Source organism: Diorhabda carinulata, chromosome 3 (genome assembly GCF_026250575.1).
Source record: "Diorhabda carinulata isolate Delta chromosome 3, icDioCari1.1, whole genome shotgun sequence".
In the NCBI taxonomy this organism is placed as follows: domain Eukaryota; kingdom Metazoa; phylum Arthropoda; class Insecta; order Coleoptera; family Chrysomelidae; genus Diorhabda; species Diorhabda carinulata.
In genome coordinates, this window is record NC_079462.1 from 35,464,984 (window position 1) to 35,478,355 (window position 13,372).

Here is a 13,372-nt window from a genome sequence, read left to right on the forward strand (position 1 = left end):
CGCCACTGAAATTCCAAAACTTTAGACTTGTATTTATATTTTTTGAAGCTTGAAAAAACACGGAGTTTATCAAATTATAACCGAAGTGAATTCTACCTTAAAATTCATGTTCTATTTTAAAAAATATATGGTTGGCCAGCCAATACAAATAACATATAAATGATTTAATTTCATTACTTTCGTTCAGCCCACACCAGCATGTTTTCAGGTTTACGTTAAAACAACAACAATAACAATTTTTGAGGGAGGTAATTTGTAAATTCTAATTTTTAGCTTGAACCATCATTTGTAGATATTTTTCTATAAATTATACCTGAATTTCCACAGTCTGTCTACCTCTTCAATCATAAATAATAAATTCAAGGTAAAGTGTTGAATCTAGTTCGGTCAGTTCATTAATGTTGATACTCTTTTTATATATAATAGGCCAGAATACAAAAGAAACTTTTCGCTTTACTAAGAAAACAAGTGGAAGATCAAAAGAGTGATTGTGTATAAAAGAGACAATTGAATGTTTCTTTCATACTTTTAGCTCTTCCTTTACAAAGAGATTACTATAACAATGGCTGTTAGAAAACTTCGAGATTTATTGATCGATACAGATCCATGAGCTACATTTCCACATTTAACGAAAAAACAAACGATTTTCATCTATAGTTGAATTTTTTCGTATTTATTAATAAAGAGTGATTTTTTTGCTGGTATCATTTTCTTAACATTGTTTTTGACAGATCACGCGTGAATCGTGTCTTATGTCATTGTCAAACTCGTTTAGTTTGGTCTATAATTTAATCATTAATCGACTTACGAACGAACAACGCTTGCAAATTATTGAATTTCACTATCAAATTTCATACTCGGTTACGCGCACTTCTTCCAATTTGTGGGCAGTTTGGTCGGCCTACTGAGGGTACTATTCGGAAACTTGTCACTAAATTTCGAACCCAGTTTACACTATCGAACATTAAACCACTAACACGCGAACGTACAGTGAGGACCGAAGAAAATATTTCAATATTTCGGCTGTATCCGCCAGTGAAATGTCGATTCGCCGCCGTTCTCGCCAAATCAGCCTCTGGTACTCCAGTACGTGATAGGATTTGGGTCTAAAACCTTATAAGATACAGCTGGTGCAAGAATTGAAGCCAATTGATGAATGGGCGCTGGTAAAGTTGGAGTTTTTTAACGAAAGCTCATTTCTGGTTGAATGGATACGTCAACTATGAAAATTGTCGTATCTAGAGTGAAGACCAGCCCCAGAAATATTGCAAGAGCTACCAATGCATCCCGAAAAAGTCACTGTTTGGTGTGGATTATGGGTCGGTGGCATCATCTTCAAAAACGACGATTGCCGGAACGTTACTGTGTTATGATTGACGATTTTTTTGCCCAAAATGGAAGAATTAGACATGTGAATTCAACAAAACGATGCCACATACCGTACGGCCGAATTGAGAACCGTCTTCGGTGAACAGTTTATCTCACGTTTGGGGCCCCTCCATTGTCCAATCTCTCTGATAATGAGTTTTTTAGTCATTCATTAGAAACATAGCACAACCGCCCTATAAAATTGTCCAGCAGGATATTATGTAGTTTTGTATTCCTAGATAGAAACATAGACAACATATCCGCTTGTTATCAAGCACAATAGACAAAAAAAAAACCATTTCAAACTTGGTATCTAATTGGACATTCTTGAATATATGTTGATATATTAAGTTGGCAATTTATAGTGTACTGTCAAACATCGGAATTTATTATCTAACAGGTAGATTATAATTAAATTGATTTGAATTTCCAATGTAACCATTAGTGAATTAACTGACAGCATAAAGGTTTTGTAGTAGCATATTTATGTCATGTAAGCACATCACATTTTCAATACGAAAGGGGCCCGTTGAAAGGTCAATATTATGATATTATCTAACATTAAAAAATCGTAATTCAATCATCATCGTATTAATGGATTTTTTATACCCACATACATGTTGGTATGCAACAAATGTTTCATCCGAAGGATACTTAAACGATGAGTTTCCATCTCTAGAAAATGCGTTGCACTCTACTAGATACTAATAACTTTTATATATAACATCACTCAATAAGTCGCGTGACTGATACACAGATGGCGCTGCCGTCAAATCCATATGACGTTCATGAAGTACCAACTTTCAAAAGACTAAGTGGAAAGCTTCATGATATTTCCATTAGTCAGAAAAAAATGACAGCCATTGAAGTGAAGCTACTTTTGTTATTTTCAATAAAATTCAAAACAATTTCGTAGGTTAATTTATCATCGATCGTTGATGAAGAACGAAAATTGTGCAAACAATGGCTCCAAAGAACCATTCGTTAATGGTGAACGTTCTGGTCGTTCAATTGAGGTGGTTATTCCAGAAAATATCGAAAAACTACACAAATGCAATTGTAAATTGAAATTGCTTCAGATAGCTGAGGCTGTTAAGATATTAGAAGGCAGTGTGTTTACAATTATGAATGAACGTTTGACCGTGAGAAAAATTTTGTCAAAGTTGGTGCCGCGTTTACTCACAGTCGACCAAAAACAACAACGTGGACTACAGCCAGTGAACCAGGTTCGAAGCGTCCAAAGGCACAAAAATCAGCTGGTAAGGGCAGATACAATCAAAAATTAAAGAAAACGGCCTCAGATTTCGCAGAAAAAAACACTGGTTCACCAATACAATATATCGATTCACAATTCGGTGGCAACGATGGTTAAATTGAATGAATTACACTTATACATGCTTCCTGATTCACCGTATAGTTCAGATCTAACCCCCAGTGACTAATGGCTATTCGCTGATCTCAAAAATATGCTTGCCGGTGATAAATTCCGGTCAAATAAAAAAGAAATTGCTAGAACTGAAGCCTATTTTTAATCAAACGATTCCAGCAGGAAAATTGTCGAAATATTTGCCCTATGAAAATAAAAATAGCAAATCATGAATCATCCAATTAATTTAAATCATTATTTGAGGGGAATTTATCACTGTCGAAAATTTGTTATTTTTTTTCTACGGCTTTGAACAATCGTATCTTTCAATCTCTTTGTGAATATTCATTATGTATTCCTACCAAAAATAATGTAACAGTCGGAGATGAGATAGGATCAAATATTCCAAATTAATGGTTGTAGGATTATTATTACGTTTAAACTTTTTTGGTCTTTGATCAGTATTAAAATTGACGTTATATTATTAAAATGTAATACAGTTTATAAAGGCTATTATAATGTTTAATTCATCGCCGAATTGATCAAGTTGATTTAAAATATATGAGAATTGTACACGCTATTCGCAAATTGAGGCCTACCAAGGGTGTCACGCCATGGGGTTACTTTTCACTCGTTGCAGCGCTACTTGAATTATATCTAAACTTTGAGCACAACAAAATGGACTTTAACATTCACATTTATTATGTTTGTTTTATAAATTTTCCAATATTCAACGTCGATGAGGTATTAAGCTGAATTGCACATTGCAAACATCTCAGTTTCCACAAAGTCATTTATTTCTATATCTTTTATTGAAAATTCTTCTATATTTCTTATCACATTTTCAAAAATGTCTTTTTGGGGTAGTTTTTGATACATTTTTAAATTATTGTGAGTACGCTAACATATTAACTGCCTTTTTGAAGGTATGTTAGGTTAGGTTCGTACGGATAAAATCGATGAGGCTGAGGCTTGAGGTAGTACCCTTCATTATCCACGATCTGTAAACTTATTTACTAGCCAACCAACCTTTTATCTCCTTTTCCTTCCTCTCCTTTTCCTAATCCTGATGTTTTTTCCATCAATCTATTATGTCGTTTCCCAGTATTTCACGTAATTTCTCCTTCAACGTAAAGCACCAGCTGAGCAAACGCTCGATCGTCTTTTTTTGCCGTTACACTTTTTCGTTAATCTTATTATTATTGTTGTTTCCAATTCATCTCATGGCCAAATCACTCTGGATGCACCATGCAATTACTTCTGACTCGACATATACTTTACTCCGATCTCCGAGTCGATAGTATATTTTAACCATTCCATCAGTAATAGCACTGTTACTGTCCTTTCGGAATTATCTTTCCCTGTTTCAACTCTAGCAAGCATATCCGTTTCACTTCATGGAGTACAGGAAGCCAGTGACTCAAATTGCTTACACTTCTTGGTTTTATAGTTTTTGATGTAATTGTTCCTAAGGTTTTAAAGGCTGTGTTTGCAGATTGTTTCCGTTTGATTAATCCCAATCCATTATTTTTAGTTTTTAGACGTTTGGAGATTCAGTTCCGTTGGTAGCACCTCCTTTATGATGGATTTTCATCTCATCTAGAAGACCCTTTACTATTTTTCCATCAATTTCCTGCAGTTTAGTTGTGTGTTCATAATTATTTTGCTGCTCAACCGAAAAGCGCTTTTAGAGGCTACTCCTTTTATGAACAATTCTATGGTCTACAGACTTGGCATTGCTTCTGCATCCTCTCTAGCATCCTCTGCAATTTCTTTTGATAGACAAAGTTCTTGTCCATCAATTTTGGTGTTTTTATGAAGAGAATTAGTTCGTGGTAATTCGAGACTAGCCATACAATGAATTTGTTATAAACTTTTTTGACTATTGACCACTATTTAATAGAAAAAACTTACCAAAATCAGACTCACAGAACCTTTCTTGCATATGTTGAGGCATGCACGAACAGGCATTTGAATAAACGATAATACTACAGAGACATCCAAAAGTGAAAAGAAGCCTGTTTGTATTCATAATCTGAAACAATTAAATATAACAGAAAATATAAAACAGGTTCGTAGCTTGATTTACAAGACACAATTTATAAACTGTATATATGACAATTAGAAATTAGAATAAATGTTATTGAGTGTTCTACTAGTTTGAATTTTCATTCATTTAAATATTAGTAAATATTAATTTCACTGTAAACTGTGGTATAGCGAAAAAGAGAATGATTATTTCAAGGGTACCGTTGCAGTTTTTTAAAGTCTTGGTATGTCTCAATGTCAATGTATAACCACATCGATCATTGAAAAAATAATCAAGTGTGCATCCTTCAACCGTCGAAGATTACTGATATTGGAGATATTTGCTACTATGCAGATCCATCATTCGGAAAAAATTGACACAAGACATGATACAAAAAAATACACTTTGAAATCGCTTCGTGTTTTTAAATGCTGAAAATTGAATTTTAATGTTTTTATCAATTTGATTTTGAAATGAAAAATCGTTGAGTGTTTTATAAAATACGAGAAAATGTACTTATTTTAGGTATATACAAAAACCAAATTATGATAAAGACCAAACAACTTTCAAACTCACTACTTTAGCATTAACAGTAATATTAATAAAAATGTCGATATTCGAAAAATTGTAAATAAATCTTTGGCTAAAAAATGCATAAAATTCTACATTCTACTGTACAAAATCACCTTATGTCTACATATTACACAATCCAAACTGAAGGACAAGTTACTATGGGGAATGCATTAAACGATGGGGGATTTTTTTTGACACATAATCATCAAATTATGCAATAAATATTTCTGTAGATACGATAACCTAATTATTTTTTATTTGGCGCCGTTTACTAGTGACGCAAAACTACAAGTTTTATTTTTATAAACATTGTTTATAAACAGTATCTTAGTGCATCCTATGAAAATAACTTGATCTCGTCACATGGCATGTGTGATTGGGTGTTATTATATTCAACTTAAACTGCATCAATTGTGCCAATAAATATAAAATAAAAACTCAATTATTAGAAACAGATATACGAGATATGGTAAGAAAATTTATTTTCTTTCGCTCTTTATTTTATCCATTTGAGAATTGTTATCACAATCTTCTCTTTAACTTCAATTTCTTCTACTGTGTTAAAGCTTTATGTTCTTATCATTTTTTTGGCAAATTTACTCTTTTGTTAGATTTTGTTTCCTTCATTCCTTCAAAATTTTCTCTTCCCGCATGTCCGCTTTGGGATCCTTCACTTCCTATATATATCTAAAACAACTATTCGAACAAAGACATCGATATTTATTTCCCAATGAAGTATCGGAAAACTTTATATACAGATTTAATTTTATGTATGGAAACTGGAAAAATTTTTAAGTAATGTCATTTTTTGCGATGACGCCACTTTTTGTATTAATAGAAACGTAAATCGGCATAATTTTAGATACTAGTCACGTAACAATCCTCGTAGAATGCGTGAATCCCACACCCAATATCTCGAAAAACTAAATATATGCGTTGAAATAATAGGCGACAAAATCCAAGTAAGTATTTTCAATTATATTTAAAAAAGAACTTCATTATTACAAATTTTCAGACAATAACAATATTCTAAACGACAATATATTTGGCTACAACAAGATGGTGCCCAACTATGGATGTGTGGTGGGGTAAATACCTAAATAATGTTTTTCCCAGAAGATGGAATCGAAGGCGCGATCACCCAACATGAATCCTTTAGACTATTTTCTGTGGGATTAAAAACCTGACAATATCCAGGAATTAAAAGATAGGATTACCGCAGAGATAAGAGGAATTGAGCATTGGACAAAATTTTGGGCAGCATCTGCTGTAATCACAAACTTGGATCTATTTATAACATGACATAAACATTTAAAGATTTATCTTTAGTTATTGTATGTTTTCTGAGCATGATTTCGATTTGGACACTAGACCTTGTTACGAAATTTGTATTAGCACATAAATTATTAAAGAATATTCAAATTGAATGAGAATCGTAGCCTGAATGTACAATATTTACTGTAACTTTGGTGGAGATACTGTAAATGTAGATATAACTCCGAAATTGACATATAAATATACAGAGTGTTTCATTTGATACAACAATGTTCATTATTTTTCCGGAAAAAGGTAAGATCTGACAACATTGTAGATACCACAATAATACCGGCGTTACCACAAAACCCTCGCGTACAAAAATTTATAAAAATCGTTTTCGAGATAATTGAGGCGTTTCATAGATAAAAATAGAAAAGTTCAATACACCCTATACTTATCAAACATAACTCGATTAAAATTTGTTCAATATAAAACTTGGCATCCATTTAGTATGACTAATGCATCGAAGCTTTCTGAGAGATATTTATTGAGCTAAAAAAGCCTGGATAATAACGTGTTTTTTAAGTTGTTTCGTTTTATCGACATTGTGAAAACGCATTATATTTTTGAGGTTATATGTCAAATTATGATTTATGATATGTCATTTCACTTTAGTTGACACCAACAATTGAACGAATTCGTTCTATAGAAATACAGAGTATGAATTATCGATTTGTGTGAGTTATATTTAGAACTAAAAGACAAGAATTGTTTGATTGAGAAATTTCATTGAAATTTGGAAACAAAAATTGAAAAAAGTTGCCGTTATTTAGACTACATAACCAGCTTATTGGATCGTTAGTTAAAGGATGTGTAATATATCTGAAGGGTGTCGTAAAACACCTTTTACTTGCACAAAACCGTTAAATTAAGAGATCGAGCAGACTATGGGATAATGGCAATGTTAACTTCTTCAAAAAAACGCTTACAGGACGCGCGTTATCCTGTTAAAAAATGGTCCTAGCATATTCACGATGTAACCAACTCCATTTAAGTTTCCATCTAAAAAGATCGGTAACCCATGTCATTACTTTATATATGAAGACTCTGCGACCACCATAGGCTCACTATCAAAATCATAACTAAACATAATTTGATCAATTTGTTGAGAGAAATTTGTCTATTTATTAGCTTGCGTGGTATAAAAATAAACGTTATGTACACGGACCATAAGTCCTTATCTGCAATAAACAAACGGCAGTAACTTTCTCGTTCTTATAACTAAAATCCAATCATTACAATCGAGTTGAAAATCGACTTTTCTTCTGCCAATTACATCACCAAAATTAGTGAGATTCGAAAAATATTCCTGTCGACTTATTTTAGGCATTATTTTCAAGTTCCGAATGAAATTATGAATTATAGACTGAAACGTCTCAAACAATATGACAATTTCAAAAATACTTTGCAAGCAATTCCAATTTCCAATTTTTATTTCTTTTCCAAAATAACCAATTAGTTAACGGTGGCTAGAATTATATCCGACGCCCCGACCTCTTCGAGTTCCAGTTTATTAAAATAAAAATTCCAACAAAATTGATTGTCCGGTCTTGTTTGTAGTACTGTATCCAAGATAAATGATAAATCTGTGTATATTGCGGTTGACCGAGCTACAAGATCGGGGACAAGGAGTAAATACAGGCGCCTGGTCTGAATCGACTTATTTGAACAAATACAGCGTGAGGACTTAAAAGGAATTACAAATAGAACGTGTTACAACTATAAAAATATATTGTTAATAACAAACAAGGTATTGCGAAATGTATTTAAACTAAGTGTGTGTGTGTGTGTGTGTGTGTCAATTAACAGTTACAAAATAATGTTATTTTATTCATATTCCAACGTATCATAATGACATTCTTATGGATTTCAATTTCGGTGTTAAATAGATGATATACTTTATTAAACTTAGTATTACAATGGTTTGATTAGAGCAGAAGATCCAAAACTTTTTTTCCTCGTGAATCACTTTCAAAATACTAGAGTTTGAGTTGATGCATTTACACAAGGACACTCCTATTGTAGAGCTTTCCGTGATGCACTTGGACCACTTTGGGAATCACTGTATTAAAACACTAAGTCTACAATTGAATATAAAATATTGAAGAATTAATATAAATGAACAACGACACCCTTGGAGTCTGAGTCTAGTTAGACTAGACCAGTTCCATGCATAAACAAAATATTGCGATTTTACAGACCTTCGAATCGGGCTAAAACTGAATATTTCATATGAACGCGTTCATCATATAGTTCACGTCAATTTGAACATGAGAAAAATTGCTGCAAAATGGATCCACAAATGTTTGGATGTTGTTCAAAAGCGTGTGAGGATAGAAGCATCGCGTTGTTACTATGGATGAGACTTGGGTACATTTCTACTATCCAGAAACAAAGCAACAATCGATGGAATGGCAACTCTCTGGATCTCGAAGACCTAAGAAGTTTCGTGTCCAAAAATTTGATGGAAAAGTACTTGTTTCAGTTTTTTTAAATTGCCATGGAGTAATCATGATTGATTTTTTTGGATAAGGGTAGAACAATAACTGGAGATTACTATTCGACATTACTGACCACTCTACGGGAAAAAATTAAAGAGAAAATACGCGGAAAGCTATCCAAAGGTATTTTGTTTTTGCAGGACAACGCCCCTGCATACAAATATCATATTGTCATGCAAAAAATTCGTGATTTAAGGTTTGGATTACTAGAACGCCCCCCTTATTCACCAGATTTGGCTCCGTCCGACTATCATCTCTTTTCTCAACTGAAAAAATGTCTAGAGACGTTGCAGGTTCGCTGTAATAATTTTGACATTGAAATTTTGTTTGGTTCCATAGTAGACTAAGAATTTTTTAATATATCCTTGTATTTATATTTGTATACAACTCCAAAAAAATGGTTTATCAACTGGATTGAAGAGCAAAAAATAACAGATACAGATGGACAAGTTATAATCACTTATCTTCATTACATTGCGAACAATGATGTAACCAATTATTTACGTTTGGTGAAGCAGTATAAATCGTTGAGCCTCTAAAATGTGAGTAGTTTTTTTACGTACCAAGAAGGGGAGAATCTAGAAGTTGATATTCATATATTCCGATTCAGTCTCTTGTTATTTTAAATTGAACAATTATGAGAAATAAACCAAACTTGCGTTAAGATGTATAAAGATTGTCTTATAAATAATGTCCATTTCCATTTTAATATTCCAAGTATAGCTCAATAATGTATTCTCTGGTTTCAAAATAATCTTCAGCAAGATCTTGATAAAACCATTCTTTGATTTTAGTTGCAAAAAATTATCGCACATCTTTGAATTGAAAATTTTTCCCACGTAAGACTTTCCGCTCGAATTGAATATTTGCGACGACGAGCTCTAGTAATTTATCTTTGTCTAACCACCGATTTTCTATATTCGAATTGTCTAGACAAATACATTTTTTCATCACAAGTAATAATGCACGTAATAAAACAATAATCTTTGATGATTTTAAATGACGTTTCGTTTCAAAAAAAAAAACTTCCAACATGTTCATAACCAAACCAACTTTTCTAACGATCATAAACTTTTCCGTGTGCGCTTCTAAAATGCATAGTTGGTAATTACACACTTTCACGGTCACCTGGTTTTTTGGCTCTGGAAAATCGAAAAATGGATGGATTTTAATGATCTTGGTCTCAAAATGTTCCATTTTACGGCGGATTTATAAAAAAAATTAGTAGGAATAGCCGGAATGAAAATTTCTCATAGTTTTACTGTTTTAAATCGTAAAAAAAACGGTTTTGCAAAATAATCCTTTACAAAAAATTATGGTAATTATACACTTTCGCGGTCACCTGGTTTTTTGGTTAGGTTAGGTTAGGTTAGGTTAGGTTAGGTTAGGTTAGGTTAGGTTGGCTCTGGAAAATCGAAAAATGGATGGATTTTAATGATCTTGGTCTCAAAATGTTCCATTTTACGGCGGATTTATAAAAAAAATTAGTAGGAATAGCCGGAATGAAAATTTCTCATAGTTTTACTGTTTTAAATCGTAAAAGAAACGCGGTTTTGCAAAATAATCCTTTACAAAAAATTATGGTAATTATACACTTTCACGGTCACCTGGTTTTTTGGTTAGGTTAGGTTAGGTTAGGTTAGGTTAGGTTGGCTCTGGAAAATCGAAAAATGGATGGATTTTAATGATCTTGGTCTCAAAATGTTCCATTTTACGGCGGATTTATGAAAAAAATTAGTAGAAATAGCCGGAATGAAAATTTCTCATAGTTTTACTGTTTTAAATCGTAAAAAAAACGGTTTTGCAAAATAATCCTTCACAAAAAATTATGGTAATTATACACTTTCACGGTCACCTGGTTTTTTGGTTAGGTTAGGTTAGGTTAGGTTAGGTTAGGTTGGCTCTGGAAAATCGAAAAATGGATGGATTTTAATGATCTTGGTCTCAAAATGTTCCATTTTACGGCGGATTTATAAAAAAAATTAGTAGAAATAGCCGGAATGAAAATTTCTCATAGTTTTACTGTTTTAAATCGTAAAAAAAACGGTTTTGCAAAATAATCCTTTACAAAAAATTATGGTAATTATACACTTTCACGGTCACCTGGTTTTTTGGTTAGGTTAGGTTAGGTTAGGTTAGGTTAGGTTAGGTTAGGTTAGGTTGGCTCTGGAAAATCGAAAAATGGATGGATTTTAATGATCTTGGTCTCAAAATGTTCCATTTTACGGCGGATTTATGAAAAAAATTAGTAGAAATAGCCGGAATGAAAATTTCTCATAGTTTTACTGTTTTAAATCGTAAAAAAAACGGTTTTGCAAAATAATCCTTTACAAAAAATTATGGTAATTATACACTTTCACGGTCACCTGGTTTTTTGGTTAGGTTAGGTTAGGTTAGGTTAGGTTAGGTTAGGTTGGCTCTGGAAAATCGAAAAATGGATGGATTTTAATGATCTTGGTCTCAAAATGTTCCATTTTACGGCGGATTTATAAAAAAAATTAGTAGGAATAGCCGGAATGAAAATTTCTCATAGTTTTACTGTTTTAAATCGTAAAAGAAACGCGGTTTTGCAAAATAATCCTTTACAAAAAATTATGGTAATTATACACTTTCACGGTCACCTGGTTTTTTGGGGCTCTAGAAAATCGAAAAATGGATGGATTTTAATGATCTTGGTCTCAAAATGTTCCATTTTACGGCGGATTTATAAAAAAAATTAGTAGGAATAGCCGGAATGAAAATTTCTCATAGTTTTACTGTTTTAAATCGTAAAAGAAACGCGGTTTTGCAAAATAATCCTTTACAAAAAATTATGGTAATTATACACTTTCACGGTCACCTGGTTTTTTGGTTAGGTTAGGTTAGGTTAGGTTAGGTTAGGTTGGCTCTGGAAAATCGAAAAATGGATGGATTTTAATGATCTTGGTCTCAAAATGTTCCATTTTACGGCGGATTTATGAAAAAAATTAGTAGAAATAGCCGGAATGAAAATTTCTCATAGTTTTACTGTTTTAAATCGTAAAAAAAACGGTTTTGCAAAATAATCCTTCACAAAAAATTATGGTAATTATACACTTTCACGGTCACCTGGTTTTTTGGTTAGGTTAGGTTAGGTTAGGTTAGGTTAGGTTGGCTCTGGAAAATCGAAAAATGGATGGATTTTAATGATCTTGGTCTCAAAATGTTCCATTTTACGGCGGATTTATAAAAAAAATTAGTAGAAATAGCCGGAATGAAAATTTCTCATAGTTTTACTGTTTTAAATCGTAAAAAAAACGGTTTTGCAAAATAATCCTTTACAAAAAATTATGGTAATTATACACTTTCACGGTCACCTGGTTTTTTGGTTAGGTTAGGTTAGGTTAGGTTAGGTTAGGTTAGGTTAGGTTAGGTTGGCTCTGGAAAATCGAAAAATGGATGGATTTTAATGATCTTGGTCTCAAAATGTTCCATTTTACGGCGGATTTATAAAAAAAATTAGTAGGAATAGCCGGAATGAAAATTTCTCATAGTTTTACTGTTTTAAATCGTAAAAGAAACGCGGTTTTGCAAAATAATCCTTTACAAAAAATTATGGTAATTATACACTTTCACGGTCACCTGGTTTTTTGGTTAGGTTAGGTTAGGTTAGGTTAGGTTAGGTTGGGTTAGGTTAGGTTAGGTTAGGTAAGGTTGGCTCTGGAAAATCGAAAAATGGATGGATTTTAATGATCTTGGTCTCAAAATGTTCCATTTTACGGCGGATTTATAAAAAAAATTAGTAGAAATAGCTGGAATGAAAATTTCTCATAGTTTTACTGTTTTAAATCGTAAAAAAATTACAAAAAATTATCTCATTATCAGGTAAAGTTCTTATATTTTTTTGTATTCTACATAAATTAATAAACAATTTAAAAAGAATGATTTTTTCAATTTTTATAGCTTAAAATGAAATCGATGAAAAACAATCAATTTTCGTGAATAGTTTCGTACTATATTCTATATTCTATATATAATCCGCCGTAAAATGGAACATTTTGAGACTAAAATCATTAAAATCCATCCATTTTTCGATTTTCTAGTGCCAACCTAACCTAACCTGACCTAACCTAACCTAACCTTTACCCTTTTGGTAATTATACACTTTCACCGTCACCTAGTTTTTTGGTTAGGTTAGGTTAGGTTAGGTTGGCTCTAGAAAATCGAAAAATGTGTATAATTACCATAATTTTTTGTAAA

General features: G+C 32.4%; 2 protein-coding genes and 1 long non-coding RNA gene across 5 annotated transcripts in view; 2 read left to right on the top strand and 1 right to left on the bottom strand.

Moving 5' to 3' along the window:
* Positions 1-13,372, top strand: part of LOC130891792 (synapsin) — a 65,270-nt gene that overhangs the window by 18,219 nt on the left and 33,679 nt on the right. The window lies entirely within an intron of this gene.
* LOC130891397 (tissue inhibitor of metalloproteinase) overlaps positions 1-13,372 on the bottom strand; it is a 37,394-nt gene that overhangs the window by 3,506 nt on the left and 20,516 nt on the right. For all 3 annotated transcript variants that reach the window (XM_057796117.1, XM_057796119.1, XM_057796120.1), the window contains exon 2: positions 4,649-4,769. In XM_057796117.1, coding sequence (XP_057652100.1) covers positions 4,649-4,766 — 118 coding nt within the window. In that variant the 5' untranslated portion in view covers positions 4,767-4,769. The remainder of the gene's footprint in view (positions 1-4,648; positions 4,770-13,372) is intronic.
* Positions 5,678-6,854, top strand: LOC130891398 (uncharacterized). Its single transcript, XR_009058904.1, has 3 exons — positions 5,678-5,805; positions 6,199-6,298; positions 6,352-6,854. It is a non-coding gene; the product is annotated as an uncharacterized LOC130891398 (long non-coding RNA).